This window comes from Brassica rapa, chromosome A10 (assembly GCF_000309985.2).
Source record: "Brassica rapa cultivar Chiifu-401-42 chromosome A10, CAAS_Brap_v3.01, whole genome shotgun sequence".
NCBI lineage: Eukaryota > Viridiplantae > Streptophyta > Magnoliopsida > Brassicales > Brassicaceae > Brassica > Brassica rapa.
The window spans coordinates 7,076,162-7,100,661 of NC_024804.2; the positions used below are offsets into that span (position 1 = coordinate 7,076,162).

The following is a 24,500-nucleotide window of genomic DNA, read 5'->3' on the forward strand; positions in this document are numbered from 1 at the left end:
ATCTGTTTTTCCCATCTCAAATCACTAAAGGTCAACGAGAATGTAAGATCAATAGGTCCACTACTAAACCTCAGAAACTACTATTAACTATTACGTAATTGATAAAGAGATAATTATAAAAAGAATGATTATCTAAAGGAAGACATATGTCTTTCATTGATAAAAACAGTCACCCATCACCTCTTAGTGATTTTGTTTTTTTCTTTTAAATCGATCAGAATTAACTGATTTTACCTATCTTTTTTTTTCTCTGAGTTTTATTAAGAGACAGAAGCCCAAAACGGGTTAAAGCCCAACAACAGAAAAGACAGAAGACCTAAACAACGGGCCAAACTTTACAGAAACGATTTTGGGCCCTCAACCCAAAAAGGGAAAAACCATCGAGGAAGTAAGGCGTCTCTGTCCACCACGTGGTCGGTTGCCCTGCAATCTGAGTCCACGCGTCAAGACAAGAGATGACTAACTTCCACCGGTGCCAAACTGGAGATGCGACGGAACTCCGCCGTCAGCGGAGGCAAGCCGAAGAAAAAACCCGGACAAGCCAAGCAATCTTCAAATCAAACAAGTCGCTCACCAGATCTAAGCTTCTGAAAACAATCTTCATCGATCCATCCTACAACTTCCGATCTTCTTGCATGGAAATCAATCATCTTTATAGATGAGAAATAGCCCGAAGATGAAAAAACCTTTAAGAGAAAGGAAGAAGAAGGCGTCGGAGGTGAGGAAGGAGAGAGGATTGAACGGTGAAACATCAGGAAGCGTTGATCGACAAACCGAGAAAAAACTCGGGGAAAGCCGCAGTCGCCATGGAGCACGACGCGGAGGCAAAAGCCGAACAGCCCCGTCAAGGAGATCGCGAGCCGCCGGAGTCAGAAGCCAGCTATACCCGTCGAGAAGACCACGGTATACCGGAGACAAAAGTCACCGAAAGAAATCGGCGACGGGAACAAGCTTCATCTCTTCATCTTCTTCGTGAAAGATTTTTGAGAGAGAACGAAGAAGAGAGAGAGAAGCTCTAATAGTTGGAATAGGCCAGAGTCTAGATCACTGATTTTACCTATCTATAAATATTGATTCTTGTTGTGTATTATTTAAATGGAAGTGAGAAACAAAAGATATAAATATAATTTATGTTCTTTGATGTGAGATGACGTAAGAAGAAAAGAGAAACTGATTTTTTAATTATTGTTTCAATCGTAAACTAAACTTACAACAAAGAGGTAATACACCTATTTATAGTAAGATGAAAATATTAAAATAACAGAAGGTGGTCATTTCAGTCGGTCAAAGAAAGATCTGGAGAATCATTATTTTATTACATGTTTATCTTCAACACTCCCCCTTGATTCTCCATCTTTATTACGTAGTGCCTCGTTAAAAACCTGATAATGGAAAAACCCATTTGGACAAAAACCATGACAAGGAAAAAAGAGTACACTGTCGTAGTCTTCCCCTGAAAGTAGTAGACCTAGCTTCCTCGTTACAGGTCACGCAAATGCCGCGTTCCGATACCATAGACGTGTTTTCGGAATGTTGTAGTCGGAAGAGCTTTGGTGAACAAGTCAGCTGGATTTTCGCATGACCGTATATACTCGATGTCCACTTCTTTATTTTTCTCGAGCTCCCTTATGTACGAGAAAAATCTTGGAGGGATGTGTTTTGTTCTGTCGCTCTTGATATAGCCTTCCTTGAGTTGAGCAACACAAGCCGAATTATTTTCAAATATTTTCGTCGGCTCTTTCTCGTTGACCATTCCACTTGATTCTTGTATGTGGTGACTCATTGACCGAAGCCACACACATTCTCGACATGCTTCGTTAAGTGCAATAGTTTCCGCATGATTTGAAGATGTCGCAACCAGAGTTTGTTTCTGGGACCACTAAGAGATCGCGGTTCCACCAATTGTAAAAACATAGCCGGTTTGCGATCGAGTCTTATGAGGATCTGATAAGTATCCTGCATCTGCAAAACCAACCATACCAAACTCGGGTTTTCTAAAATACATTAACCCTAAATCATCTGTACCTTGACGGTAACGGAATAAGTGCTTTATTCTGTCCCAATGCCTGCGAGTAGGAGCAGATTTATATCTCGCCAGTAGATTAGTAGCAAAAGCTATATCTGGTCTGGTACAGTTTGCAAGATATAACAGCCCACCGATAGCACTCATATAAGGTACTTCTGGACCTAATATCTTCTCGTTATCTTCGCAGGACCTAAAAAGATCACTCTCAACATTGAGAGATCTACCAATCATTGGAGTACTCAAAGGAGTTGCTTTGTCCATACGAAAGCATTTCAATAACCTTTTCGTATAGTTTGATTGATGCACAAATATCCCTTCTCGGAGATGCTCTATCTGAGGCCCAAGACAAAACTTTGTCTTGCCGAGATTTTTCATTTCGAACTCCTCTTTCATATGAGTTCGAGCATCATCAACCTCCTTTTGAGTTCCAATTATGTTTAGGTCATCTAGATATACAGCAATGACCACAAAGCCAGATGGCGATTTCTTTATAAAAACGCATGGACATATCGCATTATTCACATATCCTTTACTCAAAAAATATTCACTTAAGCAATTGTACCACATGCATCCGGATTGCTTTAATCCGTATAGTGATCGCTGTAACTTGACCGAACAAATCTCCCTGGATTTTTCTTTCAACGATTCAGGCATTTTCAATCCCTCAGGGAGTTTCATATATATATCGTTATCCAACGATCCATACAAATATGCAGTCACAACGTCCATAAGATGCATTTCAAGATTTTTAGACGCCGTTAGGCTCATCAAAAATCTAAACGTAATTGCATCCATTACCGGGGAATACGTTTCCTCAAAATCAATTCCCGGTCTCTGAGAAAAACCTTGGGCAACTAATCGGGCTTTATATCGTGTTACTTCATTCTTCTCATTTACTTTTCTCACGAATACCCACTTATACCCAATAGGATTTATATTCTCAGGCGTTATGACTATAGGTCCAAAGACATTTCTTTTATTCAGGGAGAGTAATTCAATTTGAATGGCATTCTTCCACTCCTCCCAATCATGTCTTTTTTTACATTCTAAAATGGACCTTGGATCGGGATCATCATTTTCATGATTGATCTCTTTGGACACAGAAAAAGAGAACATTCCATCAACATCTTTTATCTTATTTCTGATCCATATCTTTTCATCTCGGGCGTAGTTGATGGAAATCTCATACTTTTATGTTCTCTTCTCGTCATCTGGATCATCTTTATCTATGTCTTCTTTCAGACATTTTTCACTATCAGGTTCTTCTAGAACCTTTCCATTTATGTCTTCTTTCAGACATCTTTCAATATCAGGTTCTTCTAGAACCTTACTATTTTGCTCATCCAATTTCTTTTTCTTTCGGAGATTTTTATCTTTAGAACCCGATGGCCTCCCCCCTCTTTAACTGAACCCTATGTTCATTCATTTTATTTCCATCAGTTTGTTTTTTAGGAATATCAACTCTGGATAGAACATTTTCAGCGGGTACACATGATTTCGTCACCCTTTTTATATTTGTGAAATTATGCAAATGCACAATTTTCTGAACTTCCAACTTCCTTTGATTCGTAGGGAGATCAAGGTGTAACAACGAAGGTGTACACCAAGTAATCTCTTTAGGAATTTCTCTAATTCCTTCCCCTAACGCTGGAAATTCATCCTCATTAAAATTGCAATCGGCGAACCTTGCCGTAAACATATCACCAGTTACTGGTTCCAGATATCTTATTATACTTGGTGACGTATAACCCACATATATTCCCAATCTCCTTTGTAGGCCCATTTTTGTTCTTTGTGGCGGAGCTATCTGTACATAGACCGCACACCCAAAGACACGGAGATGGGATACATCTGGGTCTTGCCCAGATACCAATTGTAAAGGGGAGTATTTATGATATGCACTTGGTCTTAGCCGAACCAGTGCAGCCGCATGCAATACAGCATGACCCCATACATAAATTTGGAGCTTTGTTCTCAAGACTAATGGTCTTGCAATCAACTGCAACCGTTTTATCAATGACTCGGCCATGCCATTTTGTGTATGCACATGGGGAACTGGATGCTCCACATCAATCTCCATTGACATACAATAATCATCAAAAGCTTGCGATGTAAATTCACCAGTATTATCAAGCCTTACTTTCTTAATGGCATACTCTGAGAACTGCGTTCTCAGCTTTATTATCTGGGCAATGAACTTTGCGAAAGCCGTATTTTATGTCGTCAAAAGAGACACACTTGACCATCTACTAGATGCGTCAATCAATACCATGAAATACTTAAATGGCCCGCAGGGTGGATGGATCGGTCCACATATATCACCATGTATTCTTTTCAAAAACATTGGTGATTCATTGCCTACTTTTGCTGGTGATAGCCGAGTTATAAGCTTTCCTTGAGAACATGCATTACATGTAAACTCGCCCATTTGCAAAAAAATTCCGTTTTTTTAACGGATGGTCATTCGAATTTTGCAATATCTTTCTCATCATGACTGAACCAGGATATCCTAGCCTTTCATGCCATGTTTTAAATGTATCAGTAAACTTCATGTTTACAACGGCATAGGACTCAGTCATGGTTATTTTCGTACAATATAGTCCAGAGGATAACATTCTTAACTCTTCCAATATATGTTTCCTCTCGGACTTAATGCAAAGAAATTCAATGCCATCTTTACTCATAGTCTCAATATGATATCCATTTCTTCGGATATCCTTAAAACTTAACAAGTTTCTATGAGACTTGGGGAATACAATGCATTACTTATTTCAAATATCGTCCCCTCTGGCATTGAAAATTTCGCTCTTCCAGAGCCCATAATAATCTTTGCTTTACCAGATATTGTACTTACGCTTCCAGCGTAATTTCTTATTTTGAGACTGGAGAAGTATTTCTTATCTTTGATTATCATGTGCGTTGACGCACTATCTGCCAAACACAAATCTCCATCCATAGTCTCAAAGTTTGGCATTTTCTGAATATAAAATATTCATAAAACATATATTATTAAACATCAAACATAACACACATAACATATATCTTGCAACAAAAGATACATATACTATAATACAGTCTACTTATATCACATCAATTTATATCACTTATCGATACTCTATGGCTCAACCAGAAAGTCCGATACGCCGAGATGAGTATCATCGTTTAAACCATGAAAGGATGGCCCAGGTTCATCAGAGATGAAGTTAGTTTCACCTCTTCCTTTCTCTTTTCCCTTTTGGGATTCTCTATACAGATCGGCTAAATGTTTTGGTGTATGACAGGTACGTACCCAATGACCTTTGATGCCGCATCTGTAGCAAACCTTTCCCGTTTGCCTTTTATCATCCTGGCCCTTTTTATTCCTTTCAATTTCGTGGAAGTCTTTATTATTTCTTTCATCATAGGGACGGAATCTTCTTCCTCGTCCTCTTCCACGACCATGATAACGGTTTCCACCACGTCCACGACCTCGTCCTCTTCTATTATCATAACTGGATGATGCAACATTCGCTTCAGGGAATCGAGCAGATCCAGTGGGACGAGCTTGATGGTTTAAAGTCAAGAGTTGATTATTCTGCTCCGCTACAAGGAGGACTTGCATCACCTCCGAGTAACGGGTATATCCATTCACCCGGTACTATTGCTGCAGGATTACATTTTCAGGATGGAACGTGGAGAGAGTTTTCTCGATCATATCATAATAACTTATTTTCTCTCCACATAACATCATCCTCGAAGTAATTCCGAACATCGCGGAATTAAACTCACTAACACTTTTGTAATCCTGGAACCGGAGATGGATCCACTCGTGTTTAGCTTTCGGTAAGATCACATATTTTTGGTAATCGAACCTCTCTTTTAAAGATTTCCAGAGGTCACAAGGATCCTCTTTCGTAATATATTCATCCTTTAAACCATCATGGATGTGGTGTCGTAAAAATATCATGGCTTTTGCCTTTTTCTCATCCGACACCGTTTTTTGAACTATCAATGGTTTCCAAAAGCTCGTTTCCTCTCAGGTGCATCTTTGCACCCACTGCCCAGGTCATATAATTATTTCCCGTAATATCCAGGGCATTAATTTCGAGCTTTGTCAAATTCGACATGATAACTGTATTCATAGAATAATATATAAGTATAATAAAGAAGGGAATTTAAATGCATAATTTAAATGCAAAAATTAAAGGCATTAAATAAAAGCATAAACTTAAATTGCAGAAATTTAAATTGCAGAAATTTAATTTGCAGAAATTTAAATAGCATAAATAAAATTGGGAGGCTCAGCCTACCTCATGATCCGAGGAGTCATAGACTATCATATTGATCATTTTTTAAAGTCCGAGGAGATATGGTCTACCATTTTGACTTTTATTTTTTTCAAGGTCCGAGGAGACTTAGTCTACCATTTTTGACATTTTTATTCACGGAGGCAAAGCCTACCACGTGTTTTTCTGATCGTGAAGGCATAGCCTACTGTAACAATCAGTCGGGAAAGGCAGCGCCTATCATCCCGAATGGAGAAGGTCCAGCCTATCATACCGGTGAAGTCTATCATCCTTGCATGCGGCTGCACTGGTTCGGCTAAGACCGAGTGCATATCATAAGTACTCCCCTTTATAATTGGCATCTGGGCAAGAGCCGGATGTATCCCATCTTCGTGTCTTTGGGTGTGCAGTCTATGTTCCGATAGCTCCGCCACAAATAACAAAAATGGCCCCACAAAGGAGATTGGGAATATATGTGGGTTATACGTCACCAAGTATAATAAGATATCTGGAACCGGTAAATGGTGATATGTTTACGGCAAGGTTTGCCGATTGCCATTTTAATGAGAATGAATTTCCAGCGTTAGGGGGAGGAATTAATAAAATTCCTAAAGAGATTACATGGTGTACACCGTCGTTGTTACACCTTCATCCCCCTACAAATCAAAGAGAGCTGGAAGTTCAGAAAATTGTGCATTTGCATAATTTGGCAAACCAGTTACCAGATGCGTTCACAGATACGAGAAGGGTGACGAAGTCAAGTATACCCGCTGAAAATATTCCGTTAAGAGTTGATTTTCCTAAAAAACAAATTGATGGAAATAAAATGAATGAACCTAGAGTTCAGTTAAAGGGAGGGAGTCCAGCGAATTCTAAAGATAAAAATTCCCGAAAAAAAAAAATTGGATGAGCAAAATAGTAAGGTTCCAGAAGGACGTGATATTGAAAGATGTCTGAAAGAAGACATAAATGGAAAGGTTCCAGAAGAACCTTTTAATGAAAAAATGTCTAAAATAAGGCATGGATAAAGATGATCCAGATGACGAAAAAGGAACAGAAAAAAGTATGAGCTTTCCATCAACTAAGCCCGAGATGAAAAAGTTATGGATCAGAAATAAGATAAAAGATGTTGATGGAATGTTCTCCTTTTCTGTGTCCAAAGATATCGATCATGAAAATGATGATCCCGATCCAAGGTCCATTTTAGAATGTAAAAAAAGACATGATTGGGAGGAGTGGAAGAAGGCCATTCAAATTGAATTACTCTCCCTGAATAAAAGAAATGTCTTTGGACCTATAGTCATAACACCTGAGAATATAAATCATGTTGGGTATACGTGGATATTCGTGAGAAAAGTAAATGAGAAAAATGAAGTAACACGATATAAAGCCCGATTAGTTGCCCAAGGTTTTTCTCAGAGACCGGGAATTGATTTTGAGGAAACGTATTCTCCGGTAATGGATGCAATTACGTTTAGATTTTTGATGAGCCTAACAGCGTCTAAAAATCTTGAAATGCATCGCATGGATGTTGTGACTGCATATTTGTATGGATCGTTGGATAATAATATATATATATATATATATATGAAACTTCCTGAGGGATTGAAAATGCCAGGGGAATTGAAAGAAAAATCCAGGGAGATTTGTTCGGTCAAGTTACAACGATCACTTTACGGATTAAAGCAATCCGGATGCATGTGGTACAATCGCTTAAGTGAATATCTTTTGAGTAAAAGATATGTGAATAATGTGATATGTCCATGCGTTTTTATAAAGAAATCGCCATCTAGCTTTGTGATCATTGTTGTATATGTAGATGACCTGAACATAATTGAAACTCAAAAGGAGGTTGATGATGCTCGAACTCATATGAAAGAGGAGTTTGAAATGAAAGATCTCGTCAAGACAAAGTTTTGTCTTGGGCTCCAAATAGAGCATCTCCGAGAAGGAATATTTGTGCATCAATCAAACTATACGAAAAGGTTATTGAAACGCTTTAATATGGATAAAGCGACTCCTTTGAGTACTCCAATGATTGGTAGAACTCTCGATGTTGAGAGAGATCCTTTTAGGCCATGTGAAGATAGCGAGAAGATATTAGGTCCTGAAGTACCTTATATGAGTGCTATCGGTGGGCTGTTATACCTTGCAAACCGTACCAGGCCTGATATTGTCTTTGCTACTAACCTCCTAGCAAGGTATAGTTCTGCTCCTACTCGTAGGCACTGGAACGGAATAAAGCATGTATTTCGTTACCTCCAAGTTACAGTTTATTTAGGGTTAATGTATTTTAGAAAAGCCGAGTTTAGTATGGTTGGTTTTGCAGATGCAGGATACTTATCAGATCCTCATAAGGCTCGATCGCAAACTGGCTATGTTTTTACAATTGGTAGAACCGCGATCTCTTGGCGGTCCCAGAAACAAACTCTGGTTGCAACATCTTCGAATCATGCTGAAACTATTGCGCTTCACGAAGCATGTCGAGAATGTGTGTGGCTTTGGTCAATGAATCACCACATACAAAAATCAAGCGGAATAGTTAACAAAAAAAGCGCCGACGAAAATATTTGAAGATAATTCGGCTTGTGTTGCTCAACTTAAAGAAGGCTATATCAAGAGCGACATAACAAAGCACATCCTTCCCAGATTTTTCTCGTACATAAGGGATCCCGAGAAAAATAAAGAAGTGGACATCGAATATGTACGATCATGCGACAATCCAGCTGACTTATTCACCAAAGCTCTTCCGACTACAACATTCCGAAAACACGTCTATGGTATCGGAATGCGGTATTTGCATGACCTGTAACGAGGAAGCTAGGTCCACTAATTTTAGGGGGAGATTACGGCAGTGTACTCTTTTTTCCTTGTCATGGTTTTTGTCCCAATTGATTTTTCCATGACCAAGTTTTTAATGAGACACTACGTAATACAAGTTTGGATAATCAAGAGGGAGTATTAAAGAGATAATTATAAAAAGAATGATTATCAAAGGAGGACAGATGTCTTTCATCTGTAAAAACAGTCACCCATCACCTCTTGGTGATTTTGTTATCTTCTTCCAAGTCGGTCAGAATTAACCGACTTTACCCATTTATAAATAGTGCTTCTCTCCCTTTTGTAAAATAGATATGAGCAATAATAATTATATCTTTCTCTTACTCTCTCGTACCTTTCACACAAACACAAAGCTACTCTCTCTCTCTCTCTCTCTCTCTCTCTCTCATCTCGCTCTCTCTCTCTCTCTCTCTCTCTCGCTCTCTCTCTCTCTCTCTCTCTCTCTCTCTCTCTCTCTCTCTCTCTCTCTCTCTCTCTCTCTCTCTCTCTCTCTCTCTCTCTCTCTCTCTCTCTCTCTCTCTCTCTCTCATCTCTCTCTCTCTCTCTCTCTCTCTCTCTCTCTCTCTCTCTCTCTCTCTCTCTCTCTCTGACTCACACCAAGAAGAAAATACATATATAATAAATCAGTCCTTTTTCTATTTCTTCACCTATTTCACAACAGTAGTGACGTATTATTGGGTTCGTAACCAATAGGATTATGTTATTTCATATTAAATATCTTTTAAAAAGAAAATAAAATATTGTCAAATTATATTATGTTTTTAAAATTAAAAGGTAAAAAATGAAAATAAAAAATAGTTGTAATTACAAAAAAAAAATTTAACGTCATTAACAAAATACTAAATCTTAAATCCTAATTCCTTAACCCTAAACTCTAAATCAAAATCATTAAATACTAAAAGACTCAAGGGTTTAGGGTTTAGGATTTAAGATTTAAGATTTAGGATTTTAGTGTTTTTTATTTAGAGTTAAGGATTTATCCAAGGGTTTAGGGTTTACCCAAGGGTTTAGGGTTTAGGATTTAGGGATTAGGATTTAGGGTTTAGGGTTTAGGATTTAGGGATTAGGATTTAGGGTTTAGGGTTTAGTGTTTTGCTGACGACTTGAAAAATATTTTTTTTTTACTTTTTTTTTTAAAACAAAATATAACTTGATAAAATTTTGTTTTCTTTTTTAAAAAGTATCGAATTTGAAATAATAAAATCCTATTGGTTGGTGAACCTAGAAGTTCACCATACGGGAACGCGAACAAAGAAAAGACATCTTCCTTTGCCAATTTAACAACTAGACCTTGTAGAGGGTGAAACTTTTTCATCATCAAGAACCTTTTGTAACCAGTGAGGAGCATCAACGGCCACATATGACTGAGTTCTCCATTTTTTGGTTAACTTTAGATAATGTGATTAGCCCTCTGTTGATATTTTTATCTTCCTTACTTACTCAATACCCATCCAAGGTTCCAAGATTTCAGAAGATAGAAACTTGAAAGATGGCCATCGCTTAGGCCGAGTTATCACTCCAATTATGCACTCATCATTCATGGCTTCTTCCATTTTATTTATTTTGGTGACTGATTATACTTCTAACCATTCACATAAACAAATGAACTTTCACTTCATGTAAAGAGCTTAGGAATGAGAATGTATGTCTACTATGTAGCAGTACATTCCCGAGATGGTCTCTCTATACCCAAGCAACTCATCTAACCTTAAACCTTAGTTCACATGTTCCATATTACAGTTGAGTGAAGCAGTAGGAGGAGGATTTTATCTGTTGAGGACAATGTTTGCCCTCTGTTCTCATGCGCCATAAACCACGTCTCAGCTTCTTCCTTGATTTTTCAAACAATCTCATTAGTTTGGTATCATTTTCCTTTTAAACATATGTCATTTCTATTTTTCCACAAAAACTATAACCCTGGGAAACACTTTCATGATCTCTGACATAATCTTTTTAATTTTAGCCATTCCACTGATATAATGATACTTCTCGCATAAAGAGACTTTATCAAAATCTGAAAGTGACGAAGGGATGTTAGAAAGTGCCCAAACCTATTTTGCAAAATTGCATTAGAATATCAAATGGTTGACCGATTCTATTTGAAATCCATATATTTGATAAACTGTGATCTTGATGCCTTTCTTCTCTAGAAACTAAGAAGCTGAAATTGCATTGCTCAGAGCTCTCCACGTAAAAGCATTAATTTTCAGGACCGTCTTCATTTTTCACATTGATTCCTTCAGACCATATGGTTGAACATTAGCCTCTAGTTTCACTTCTGACCGAATCCCATTATTGACATTCAATATCCACATTTGACATGATACAATCATTGTGAACCCAAAATCAGTAGTCATCTTGATTCCCCACAGGTTTGAGCTTGACAATGCTTTGAATGTCCTCCGGGTAGAAATTTTCTTTTAAGAGGTCCATGTTCCATGAGTTATTTTCTGGGTTTATAAGAGCACTGACCTTTATATCGATGTTTACCAAGATATTCTTCATCAATGGTCTTCTCATCGATACCTCTTCAAGAATCTAAGTATCCACCCAAACCAAAATAGATGACTCATTTCCATACTGCATTGTTAACCGTTGAATCAATAGCTCTTTCCAAATTATATAATTCTCCAAGCATACGAAAGCCACGGCCCCATCGTAGCATCACAAAATCACTATTGTCGAAATATATTCTCATAAACACTTTTGAAAAGAATGAATCAGGTTGATCTACTATTCCCCACCCTAGTTTAGAAATAATTACTCGATTAAACTAATGCATATCCTTGATTGCCAATACTCTTTGTTCTTTTGCTAGACATAATTTTGTCGAGCTCAGCCAATAAGTCCCAAGGAATTTCACCAGAAATCTGCCATTGCTTTCGACAGATGCTCATACAATTTCTTTGTCTGCTTAAAACAGGGCACGTCATACACTGGCATGCATATTTCCACAACTTTTAGAATTGTCTATTTTCCACCTTATGATAGCTTTCTGGTAAACCAGTTCGAAAGTCTGTTTCTCAATCTATCATAGATGAAGGCCAACATGTTTGTCATGGATCCACTAAAATATTTTTGCAGCCATAGATTGTTTCATGTGCCCACTTCCTTTTGAATGTCGGTGATCCTTTTGATCTTCTCTTTGATCATATAGGACTTTTTTTGGGGGCAAAATCCTATTGGACTTTAGCACCAAAAGTTACTCCTGATTTCTCCAGATTTAGTTTTTGGTCAGTCGCTAGACTATAGCTATCAAGAATCTTCATTAAGATAAGAGTTTGATCTTCAGCTACTCTATAGATGAACAAGCTACTGTCAAAAAATAATAAGTGATTAACCATTGAACATGTGTCTGAGAATTGAATGCCTTGCAGCTTCCTCACTTTTATCCTTTTTTTTTTTTGAATGAATGCTAAATTTTATTCATCAAAAAAAACCTGTGTACAACTAGTGTAACTTGGTTATTTGAACCTGAACTACTTCTACTCCTTTTTCCTAAACATTTACACCTCCCCTGCTAAACCTTGCTAACATATTAATGTGCTCTTCAGTGCATAAAACAAACAAGAAAGGGAACAAAGGATCCCTATGCCTTAAACCTTCTTTCGGGAGGATTCTTTCATAAGGTTTATTATTATTCAAGGCTAAAAAAGGTAATAGACGATACACACATTATTACTCTAGCTTTCAGTCTGGATGAAACCCCATAGATTTCATCAATGCTTTTGCATAACCTAACTCTATTATGTCATAAGATTTGGACATATGTCTTTGTTGACATAAAGTCACCATAGAGTTTGACATTGGTTCTTAAGTTGTGGATGATCTCATGAGCAATTACGAATTGTTTGTTATTAGGCCTTCTTCAATAAAGGCAGATCGTGATTCTGATATAGTGTCAAGAAGAAATGGCTTGAGTCTCCATGAGAATCTTTGAAATGGTCTTCTAGAGCACCAAACATATGCTGATGGGGCATAAATTGGGCATCCTCATTATGTATTGAACTTTTGGAAGGAGACATGGAAAATGTACCAGAAATGGAAAAAAACCATGTTATTTCATCAGCTCTAGAAGCACTGAAAGCTTTCACTGCAAAACATATTTCCTTACTAATTTCAATACTTTCCTCACCAATGATCATTCATCTAGCATGAGCCTTTAGAAAGTAAACCTTGGAAGAACTGATCAAAGTTACCAACATTCGCTGATTTGAAAGATTTATATAAGTACTTGAAAGCCTCTTCAACGTTGGCTTCTTTTGAATACTGAAGTTGCACATTTTCATCCAAAAGATTTGAGATGCGATTTTTAACTTTGTTTCCTTCACATAAACGTGAAAAAAATTGGTATTTATGTCCTCATTACAAGCCAAATTTTACTTGATTTTCTGACTCCAATACTTTTCCTCTTCTTTGTAGTCTTTGACCAATGATTTCTTTAGATACTCCACTCTTATACTTGACAAAAAGAAGGCGGACTGCTCTTTTTCAAGAGTTTTTTCAATCTGATAAATCTTATCCCTTGCTTTCAAGTTCTGGTCCTTTCATTTTCTGAAATATTTCTTACATCTTTTTAATTTCTCAGCAACAGATTCCCCAAGAAGAGGATGGTTAGTTAACGCTTTCTTGATGATCTCCTTCACCAAGGGTTTATTAAGAAATCTACTATCAGACCTGAAACTGCCCTGGTATGAATCAAAATAGGCAAGCAGCTTAACCAATACAAGTATGTGGTCATAGCCTCTCTTCTCCAAAAATGTTTGGTTAGATGCCGGAAATAAGTGAAGCCAATTTTTGTTCCCCAAGCATCTATCCAGCTTGCTTTGAATCCATAAAGTCCTTCTCATTCCATCCCAAGTGAATCTATTACCATACAATTGGAGCTCTTGAAGTAAGCCAAGTCAATCATACTATTGAAGGGCTGGAAAGATGCTTCACTTCTCCTTGGCCCTCCCAATCAGAGTTAGGCATCGGTGAGAGCAAATGAAATACGAACAGCATATTTTTACAAAAAAAATTAATGGCATCATCTAAAACTAATCTTAGGTATATACCAAAGGTATAAAATTATTTAAAAAACATTAGTTTGTGCGATGAAACAACTGTGGTACTTATAATAAAGAAAAATTGAAGTATAATAAAACCTTGAGTTTCTTAAAGAACAAAATGAAAACAATTGCTAATTATTACAAAATAGAATAGTTAGAGCAGTTTTTGAAAGAACAGACAAAATTGTACCGTTTGTTTGAGTATTGCATAAGAAATATTGATTGAGATAAAAAAAAATTATCAGCAGTATAAACAGAATCATGTAGACTCTTCAAACCAAACTGGTAGCTCCGATTGATTACATTAGTTATTTTATCTATAAATCCAATTAAAAATTTATGATTTGTAAAAATAAAAAAATATTTTTTGTAGTTAATATTTTGTTTCTTAGTTTAATTTAATAGGTGTTGTTATTTTTTATTAGAAGTTTTTATGAATTTGTTTTATTTCTTATGGCAGCTACAAAGGTTCGCACGGTTTTGCTCCCAATTTTCTCCATTATTTTTTTTCTTTCATTAAGATCATGGCTGATGTCTCTGAATGCTGCTTTTGGTGAGTCTTCCGCATATTTGGATTTGTCTTTTCTTAGTGGTTCACCGTATACACTAGAAAAAAATAGTTATTATCCGCTGTACACCAAAGTCGATGAAATTCTTATCCACATATTTATATCTACATCAAGAGAATTCCTCCAAAATACTGCCAAATCGTTACTCAAATCAACAAAGGCTTACTGTCATAACTCTATAATATCCCAACAAAAACGTCACGATATTGTTTTGTTTCCAACAAGAACATAATATCAGGGAAGATTTATTTCTCATCTTTCTGAGTCTTGGAATCACCAAGTCTTGTGCCCTGCCCAAATCTTGACAATTCAACTGAGCATTGTCATCTAAAGTTTGAACGGTCCCTCACTTTGGAATACCAATGGTTTCTTACATCTTGAAGAGTTTTGGGATGTCTCCATATCTTCAAACACCTATCTTTTTCTGCACCAGACTCTTCTTGTTCCACATTTTTTTTCTCTATCTTTTGTTAGTCTTCCTCCATGATGACGTTCTTTATATTTGTTTTGTATGTACTTAGAAGTTTATTTGGCTTAATATTATAATTTGTCTGGAACACACTTGTGTCATCAACACCAATGCAGAAATCCGTTGGGAACAAAAACCACTAAAACATTATTCGAATACACTTCTGTCTCAGTCTATAAACAGCCAATAATTGGGTTCATGGTCAGAGTCATTCCCGCTTTTGTCACTCTCCCGTTAACTTGTTTCTGAGCATACTCTCATCCTTCTTATTCAGAATATGTTTATGTTAAAATTCAAAGACCACTCCTTTACCCTTATCCAGCATTGGAGTACTTAATGGAAAAGGTTCAAGCCGTAACATCGTTTTCTGACCGATGTAATCATTTTCCAGTTCCAATATGAATTGTTTTATCCTTTCTTGTCTAGCTATCTTTCAGCTCTATCAGCAACCATCAGGTACTCTTTCATTCCTTGAAGCATCTATGTTGGCATTATCGGTATGCATGTTATTAGATTGATCCCACCTGAAACACTTTCACTACTCCAAACTGAGGATTTTTTTCTTTGATGATGCATTCTTCTGTTATTTTATGTTTTGAATCTTTAGAACTTGCACTACCAACATGCAGCTTCTTTCTTAACTTTATAAGAGGGAACATATTCTGCTCGTGTGTTAACCGTTGGAATGAGTAACATCTCTTCTGAATCATTTTGTAGTCACAAAGGATTATGAACACTTGGAAGGTTGACATTCTCAGATCTCCTCAACAGTTAAGAAATGTCAATCATGACTTTTAATTACCCTAACATAGTCTTTTAGTTTGCGTCTTTTCTGGGCCAAAGCAACAACAATAACTTGAAAAGAAAACTCCACCAAAGAAGTGATAGATTATTGGATGTAATGGTTCAAAGGGATGTTCCACATTTGAATCTAAATCTCCAGAAATGGCAAATAATCCATCAGTTGTTTTTCGAACCATCATTTCATTGCCTGTGACCACATATTGAAGGTGTGAACACCTACTCAGAATATCCTCCAAATCGTTTTCCACCAAAGTCTTCTTCAACAAAGCTGACATTTTCCAGTTAAACACTCTAGTAATCACCTTTTCTTATGACTAGTGATCAAGAGAATAAGAAGATAAGATGGAGAGTAATAGTAAACCCGAACAAACCCTAGAAATTAGGTGAGATTTTCTTTGCAAAGGGTTTAAAACGTGTTAAATGGGATAGCTAAGTTGAAATATCAATGTTTTTAAATGCACTTAAACTCGGCGAAATCAATTTTTTCGAAACTCCCTGTCCAGAAAAACTAGCGATTGATGAGTTACTTGAAGTCAGATATGATAAAGGTGTAATTCCTTACATGATACAAAACCTCAAAGATAACCAAAACGACTGCCATGTCGCTAACTGCGTTTACTAAGTAAGGATTAAGAAACACAGTAGAACCTCTATAAATTAATACTAACGAAATGGGGGAAACGTTTACTAAGTAACATACTAGGATTAAGAAACACAGTAGAACCTCTATAAATTAATACTCGATAAATTAATAATCTCTGTAAATTAATAAATTTCGCCGGTCCCAACTTGGGTCGGTTCAAAATTTGACGCAAATCGATAAAATGATAAGATACTATTTTTTTAGAATATTCTATATAAATATATGGTCCATTAAAATTATAAATTAATAATTTATATGTATATATATTTTATATAAATGAGATCCTATAATTATATTATTTGTTTTATATTCACAATGAAATTATCTTTATATTTTCTTAACACTTAATATGTTTTTGATGAGATTTAGTGATATTATATTTAAAATCACATTTAAGTTCTATGCAATATATATTATATACACCAAAAAATAAAATAAAGTTAATATAAATGTCAACTTTCAAAAATAATAATTAATTTCTATACACTAAAATCAAATATTTTTCTTTTCTTTGAATAAATATATCTTAAAATAAAAAATCTAAATAAGGAAAATTTTATAAATTAATATCTCTATAAATTAATACAATTTCAAAGTCTCAACATTATTAATTTATAGAGGTTTTACTGTATAATGGTTCATCAATTCAGTGCCCTCTAACGCAGATGATACCGCTAACAAATCAATTATTGGATATCGCTATTTAATAATAATGGTTAAGTAGTTCATGTAAATGTTGGATATAACAAAACATGATTGTATGTATAACAAAATTCAGCCCTAACCAAGTATTGTATTTCACCCAACAAACTTAAAGCCAAAAATGAGATTGGTGTAATTCTTTTACAATATACAGAGTCTTGTAGATAACCAAAACAATTTTGGTTAGTATAATATTTAACGCTAACAAATGAATCATCGGACATCGGATGTTTTAATAAAGCATCAGCTAAAAACAACATTACAAATACTTGTAACATTAACTAATTATTACCCACTAACAAATATATTAACATTGATAGATAAATTACTCCACATCAATAATTTAGTAAGTAAAATTAATACACATAAAAGTTAATATAAAATAAAAAGTTAATTAAGACATTTGTTAAAGATAATATAACATAACTATTTATATTATAATTACATATACATGTACACATATTATATTAAGCAATTTTATGTATGTGAATGAAAATGACCTACGAGCAGTTTAACAATTAACAAAGGGTATGATTGGTAGTGGCTGTGAGTGCTCTCTACAGCCTCATTTTTTTCTAGAGCACTAATTTTACAGCAATTTTGATTTCTATTTTTTTTAAAGCTCACAGCCATTTTATAAAATCTACAGCACTTCTTTGAATTTATGTCTTTACAATTTCTCTGCAGAAACAAAAACCTACAGCCTAAATTTAAAGATTTTTAAAAATTAAAAATCCAAAGCCAAAGTAATAAAACCACAGCAATATTTCTATAGTCAAAAAATGAAATCACAGCACTTACCAATCAACCCCAAAAGGTTATGAAATCCAGAGGAAAATCTTTTTATAATTTTCTAGGTGTAATTTTCTGAAACTTAGTAAAGTATAGTTAGTGTTAGAGACTAGTTATAAAATTTGATTTAATATTAAATAGTAGATTATTTTAATAATCTAGTCATAGCAAAAGGTTTAGAGGTTTAATACTATAGCAAAATACTTTAAGCTACGATCTTTTCACCAATCAGGTTCTTTGTTGTCACAGCAAAGGACAAATTCGATCAAAAATAGGTGGAATAAACCCAAAAGCAGAAGTCAAACATTTTGAACATCTTAATGCCTCAAACCACAAAACCCATTTCAACAATCTGTACATTCTGAAAAAGTACCTGAACTGTGTTTTTACATGAGAGTCAAACCACATTTCCATTTGTGCAATATCTCGCTCATACTATTCTGCTACAAAGAATATGATTTTCTTCAACTAATCTCTCTCCTTTGAATTGAAATGGAAACAACCTCTTATTCTTGATGCACTAATGTAACTTTCAACTTGTTTCCCGTTTACCTATCCTATCTCCGGTTCCCAAAAACTTCTGATCTGCTTCTGAAAAGTAAGTCCATAGATAGCCCCAGCGCTGGAGGAGGTTTAAGCCCCCATATGTTCTTTCTAGAAGAAGACCCCCGAGTTCCTTCTTTGTTTGAAACCTTTCTCTTTGACGTCCCTTCCCCAGCCTTCAGTGATCTCGATGACCCGAAAGAAGCCTCAGGCTTTGCACCAAATACAGAGCTTTTCGTTGACTGATCTTCCACTGGGTGCCCAACAGCACCGTCCTGGTGAGGAGGCGGAAACTTCTCGCTCTTGCTCTTTCCATGTGTTTGTGGTACCACTCTGCACCTCTGCAAGACGCATTAGGGAAGTGTCAGATACACATTTTTAACTACTCGCTCCTGCTCTTTCTATGTGTTTGTGCATGAGTATGAATGAGATTAAAAGGGGATTTTCTTTCTCACATCTAAGTTTGCTTGAATCTCGGCATTAGCTTCTGGAGCTGGAATGGCTCTCCCAGTTCGATCACCACGATACCTTATTCTTCTTGCTCCTTCAACACCCCTAGCTTTTCCAGCAAGACCCTTTTGCCTAGACAAACAAATGCAGCCACCAGACAAGACAAATTACAAATCAATCTAATCAATAGCAAGTGCAACCAGAAAACGCACAGAAGAAGTAAAAATTAAGTACCTTCTTGCCTCTTCGTCCCTTAGCTTTATATTCAGCTCTTTGGAAGGTGGATATTTTGGTAGACTTGATGGATCACACGCTAAAGGTTCACTCGTAAAGAACTACACACACAAACCAGAAGTGTTTTTTTTCATCTAATCACGAACTTACCATATACAATCAAACAATAGAAAGATTTGGAGAGGAAGGATGACTCACTTCACTACTCAAGGCCGAGGTAGAAGTTCCTCGATCACCAGGATCTATGGCAAGAAGTGTCTCGACTAGATGCACAGTGGATGGATCGAAGCCGTTGAATGCTTCAGCCACACAACGTTTGTATGGATGTTGGGGCTTAAAAAGGGTTGCGTTTGCCAATTTGTACTTCTTCCAGTACAATTCTGAAGGCGAGCCACATAATTTAAATATCTTATGAAGTTGTTCCACCTACAAAAAGAACAAATCAGCAGTTTAAAACAACAGTCTCATTAAAATTTTGGGTGTATATGCATTTAATATGGTCCCATGATCATGCAAGTTGGTTTCCAAAAATAAGTCAACGAAGCAATAACTTCTCTCTGTAATGCAACTAAGATAAAGAGGCCCTACACATCTGTATATGATAAAGATAGACAATGATTTTGTTTTACCTCTGTTCTTCCTGGCATAACGGGCTTGCCCGCAAGTAACTCTGCCATGATACAACCGGCACTCCAAAGATCAACGCCAGTTCCATAGTTGGTAGCCCCAAGAAGAAGCTCGGGAGGGCGGTACCAGAGCGTGACAACACGACTAGTCATCGTTTGCTTTTGCTTTGGATCGAAAAACGTAGCCAACCCGAAATCAGCAATCTTCAGTATTCCATCGTTATCTATCAGCAAATTAGAACCTTTGATATCCCGATGTAACACTCCTCGGCTATGGCAATGCTCTAGCCCCGATAGTAGCTGCTTCATAAAACATTTCACCTGAAGAAAACAAACAAATTGTACTTGAGATTATGTAAAGATTATAAAAATCAATGAATGACAATTCATAAAAAAAAACATTAAAGTCACTTATATAATGACAACACACAAACCTGAGAAAGATCAAACTTGACACGTTGAGCTGCAGCGAGGCCAGTGAGATCATGCTCCATATACTCAAAAACAAGGTAGAGACTACACGAAACCCTCGAAGCAACTAACCCTTCAAGCTTTATGACATTAGGATGATTCAGCCGTCGCAGCACAAGAATCTCTCTAGCCATGAACTTAACACTCTCTGCTTCCAAATTATCAAATCTAACTTTCTTCAAAGCTACAATTTTTCCAGTCAATAGATCCTTAGCCTTATACACATTGCTGTAAGTTCCTTGCCCAATCTAAATAATTACAACATTCATTACATCAAAAAGTATAATTAATTAATCGAAAAAAGTAATTAACTTTCTAATTATATCACTTTTATGCTATTAGTGTTTTGATTATTATACTTACCTTCTCGAGCTTCTCGTATGTGGTGGCTCGCCGTGGAGTCAAGTCTTTGATCGACTCGCCGCAAGCAGCAATCAGCCAAGGTGGCCATCCTTCCGGCGCACGGAGACTCATCCCCAACGGGCGGCGAGAAGAGCCGGCGGAGAAGTCACCGGTGTGCCACGTTCTCGCCGTTTGAATCTGAGTCGAACCTAAATCCTTCTTGCTCTCTCCGGTTTCGATGACCTCCGGTACAGATACGGCGGTGGAGGAGGAAGAAGGCAAATGATTCGGCTTGGTTTCACGGCGGAGGTTTCCCGGAGGAGCTTCATCGGGATTATGCTTTCCTCCAGCGGACTTCTTGCAGAAAACGCAGCCCATTGTTTTGAATCGGCGAAAGCTCTTTTCTTTAGTTTATCATATCGCCGCCGTGAACGGCAAACCGCTAAACTGATGTTTCAGCTTTAATGTGTGCTGTTTTTGTTTGTCTCACTTGGAAATATACATTACACTGTGGGAATAGGATTTTGTCAAAACGACAGAGTTTTGAATCAGTGGAGTCTTTTGCACGTAGGAGAGTGAAGACGGGTGGTTTTCCGTTAATAGTTAACGGTGGTTTCACATGGAAGATCTTTTTAGAGTTTTACTTTGAGATTTGTCTCTCTGTGTTGTAACTAGAAGACCTGTGTAAGGCTATTAAAGCTGGAAAAGAAGTCTTTCTCATTGGCAAAAAAGAATTGAAGCCCAAAAGTTATTCTACTTTTTCGTTCAAACAGATTGGACTTTATGTTCCCTTCTTTATCTTAAATTTAATTTTTATTTTATTATGAATGTTACTCAAGCCGTTTGTCAACTACCAAAATAATTTGAAAACCAGTACTGTGTACAACAGAAATTTTAAGAATATCAACATTGGTTTTCAGCATTTATCACATTATTAAATTGTGTAAAGATAATGCAGATACTTTATTAGCAATTTCAATTAAATAGTGTAAAATACTTTATTTTCCTATGAACTAATCATCGTGTTCTAATTATTCATACATAATTTGTTAATTGATATCATATACTATATGATTTAAATATTTAAATTTATTGTATCATCTTAAAACAACTAAACTAAAACTATTGTGTCACTGCCTAGCCTAAACAGAATACCTAAACTCCATAAAAATAGGGCTAAATTAACAAAAAAAATCTTAATTAGATGGATGGATCTTAATTAAAGTTTTTAGAATTTTTAGTGTGATTTTTTTTATGACACATCTATTGAAATTCTGTAATTAATTTAGAGGTTGTTTACCTCCACAATTATTTCAGTGTAGGTCGATTTCTAATCAAAATCATATAGCATATCAAATAAATTTTGAATTTAGTTAATTTTTTCAGTTTATTAATTAAATGATAAATAAAACTCTACAGCCTTCCTTAATGATTTTTTCCAACGAATTTTGCCAAATTTGTTCAGTTTCAAAATGGCATAGAATTCCTTTTTAACACAACTTCTACTAAAAAGGAAAAAAAAAAACCTAAAAAGAAAAGATATCTGGCAAAAACTCTACCACTAAAACAAAACATTCCAATTTAAATATGTAGTTGATTTCATCTCACATCAGTTAACTTTTTGTTGCAAAAATCTCATTTCAGTTTAAGAAAATTACATATTTCTTATATCATATAGAAACATACGAAAATTAGAAAAACTACAAAAATATCCCGCTAAATCTGTACCATAAAATGAGAAAAAATTAAATTGAATATCTTTCTCATATGAGTTTAGGCAGAGCAGAGGAACATCAAATTTAAAATATTTAGAAGTTGATTGTTTACAAATTCTGAAGTAGTTTTGGTTTTTGTTTTGTTTTTTTTTAAATTAATATTTAGACAGTGGAGTTTTTATAGAAATATCTTTCCTACTATCTATGGAAACTAGTTTTTTAAAATTTGTTATTTTAAATAAAAAACAAAAATTCATTTTATTGGAGATGATTGATTGAATTGTAACTATAGAAAAATTATTGTAAAATTTATTATGAATGACTTTTTGATTTAGTTGTAAGGGATATAGTTTTAAAATTTATTACAACAACAATATATTTCTTACAGCAAACAAGACATGTTTTAGAATTTAATGTTTTTACAGCTATTTAAAAAAAATTGTAGCATGATTAGTGATTTTAAAGGATGTATATAGACTCAAGGAAGGACCTTTTCTCTCTCTTCTATGTTCTCTCTCTCGAACCTTTCACAGAGAGGAGAGGAGATTACGCGGTTTGGCTCGACGGATCTCTTTCCGCCGAGTGTTATCCTGTCGTTCGGGAACTTTTCCGGCATAAACGGCTTCTAAAGCGTTTATGGCTGGCTTTTGGCTCCGATAAACCACCTTTCCCTTCGGAGATGCATCGGCTTTTGGCTCCATCGACGCTGATGACGGTTCCTTTTCCGGTGGCGTCGGATGGCTTCTCTCCGGATTATTCCGGCTTCGTCTGATCTCCGCTTCACGCTATTTCGATTCATCTCTGCTTCGTTTCTGAAGCTTGCAAATGGATCTCTTCAAAGCGAAGATCCTTTCGTGGCAGTTTTGTTCGTTTGGGTGGTTCTCCCCAAAGATATGCTCTCGGCTTCGGCGGGTTGAGCTTTCTGATTTGGAGTCTCGGCGAGCAAAACCGTTTAATTTGGACTTCATTTTGGCTAAGGTTGTCTCCACGGTTTCTTCTTCTTTGAAATCATGTTCTGGTGTGTTCCGGTGGAACGAAAGGAAGATGCTCCGGCAACGATCTTTCAGCGGTGTAGTCGGCGGCCTATCGTTGGACGCGTGTATACTCCTTCGCTGAGTTTCCGACACGTGTCCCGTACATGCTTATCTTCGCGTGGCGTCGAGTGGGCTTCCGGCTTTCTTGGGCTTCTTTGTTGTTGGGCTTTGTGGGCCTTTTCTTGGTTATATATTGTTTTCGTTGGGCATGCTTTCTTGGTCCTTTTGATGTACTTTTGTTGTTTTTTGGGCTTGACCTTTTTTAATAAGATTTTCAGTGAAAAAAAAAAGATGCAGATAAAAAATTAAAGGTAAAATCATCTACTACAACCCAACCAGTCACGTTCATTAAGTTTTTCAACAAAAATGTTGGTTTTCTATTATTATTTTTCTTTTAAAAGTATTTCTATTAATTTCATTAATCATGTTTTAGAAAAAATATTATTTTATATAAAATAACAGATATTTTCTATCTTGAAATTAGACAAAAATAGAAAAAAAAATCAACAAAAACATATTTTAAAACTAACTATTTTAATTTATTAATAGAAATATAGACAAAATACATAACCATAAAATATGTGTGCACAAATTTGTTAAGAAAATATGTGTGCTCAAATTTCTTTGGAAACAAATTCATCAAATATCTGATATTAATATGTTTTATTTATAATGTTAAATTAATTATATAATAATATATTGTAGTATGTCTAAATATTAATTTAATTTTTTATAAAATTGAAATTTTAAATAAAATTTTATATAACTCTCTTTGTATGTTTTTCCTTGGTAATAATATTTATACTTTTACTTAGAAGAAATATTTTTTATTATTATTAAATTATCCATTCAAGTATTTCAAAAAAGAAAACTAAAATCTACAACAAAAAAAAACAAAAACTGAAAACTAAAATCTATAAAAT

General features: G+C 35.7%; 2 protein-coding genes and 1 long non-coding RNA gene across 3 annotated transcripts; all 3 read right to left on the bottom strand.

Annotated features, from left to right (window-relative positions):
• Positions 1-5,141: 5,141 nt before the first annotated feature.
• Positions 5,142-5,627, bottom strand: LOC117129305. The gene has a single exon (XM_033282872.1). The coding sequence runs from the start codon at positions 5,625-5,627 to the stop codon at positions 5,142-5,144; it is 486 nt and encodes a 161-aa protein (XP_033138763.1).
• An 8,944-nt stretch (positions 5,628-14,571) lies between these two features.
• LOC117128999 lies at positions 14,572-17,082 on the bottom strand. The gene is made up of 2 exons (XR_004452546.1): positions 16,690-17,082; positions 14,572-16,634 (listed from the first exon to the last, which is right to left on the bottom strand). It is a non-coding gene; the product is annotated as an uncharacterized LOC117128999 (long non-coding RNA).
• Positions 17,083-18,422: 1,340 nt separating this feature from the next.
• LOC103864872 (probable serine/threonine-protein kinase At1g54610) lies at positions 18,423-22,885 on the bottom strand. The gene is made up of 7 exons (XM_009142639.3): positions 20,850-22,885; positions 20,450-20,734; positions 20,019-20,336; positions 19,588-19,815; positions 19,390-19,490; positions 19,161-19,287; positions 18,423-19,046 (listed from the first exon to the last, which is right to left on the bottom strand). The coding sequence occupies exons 1-7, from the start codon at positions 21,204-21,206 to the stop codon at positions 18,720-18,722; spliced, it is 1,743 nt and encodes a 580-aa protein (XP_009140887.1). The 5' UTR covers positions 21,207-22,885; the 3' UTR covers positions 18,423-18,719.
• Positions 22,886-24,500: the final 1,615 nt, after the last annotated feature.

What these genes read in the sequence shown, in the direction of transcription:
- LOC117129305 (XM_033282872.1), bottom strand. Translation starts at nt 5,627, where the DNA reads ATGCAAGTCCTCCTTGTAGCGGAGCAGAATAATCAACTCTTGACTTTA.
- LOC103864872 (XM_009142639.3), bottom strand. Translation starts at nt 21,206, where the DNA reads ATGGGCTGCGTTTTCTGCAAGAAGTCCGCTGGAGGAAAGCATAATCCC. An exon ending in CATACGAGAAGCTCGAGAAG is followed by an intron (nt 20,735 to 20,849) that starts GTAAGTATAATA and finishes GTAATTATTTAG; the next exon opens with ATTGGGCAAGGAACTTACAG. An exon ending in AGGGACGAAGAGGCAAGAAG is followed by an intron (nt 19,288 to 19,389) that starts GTACTTAATTTT and finishes TTGTTTGTCTAG; the next exon opens with GCAAAAGGGTCTTGCTGGAA.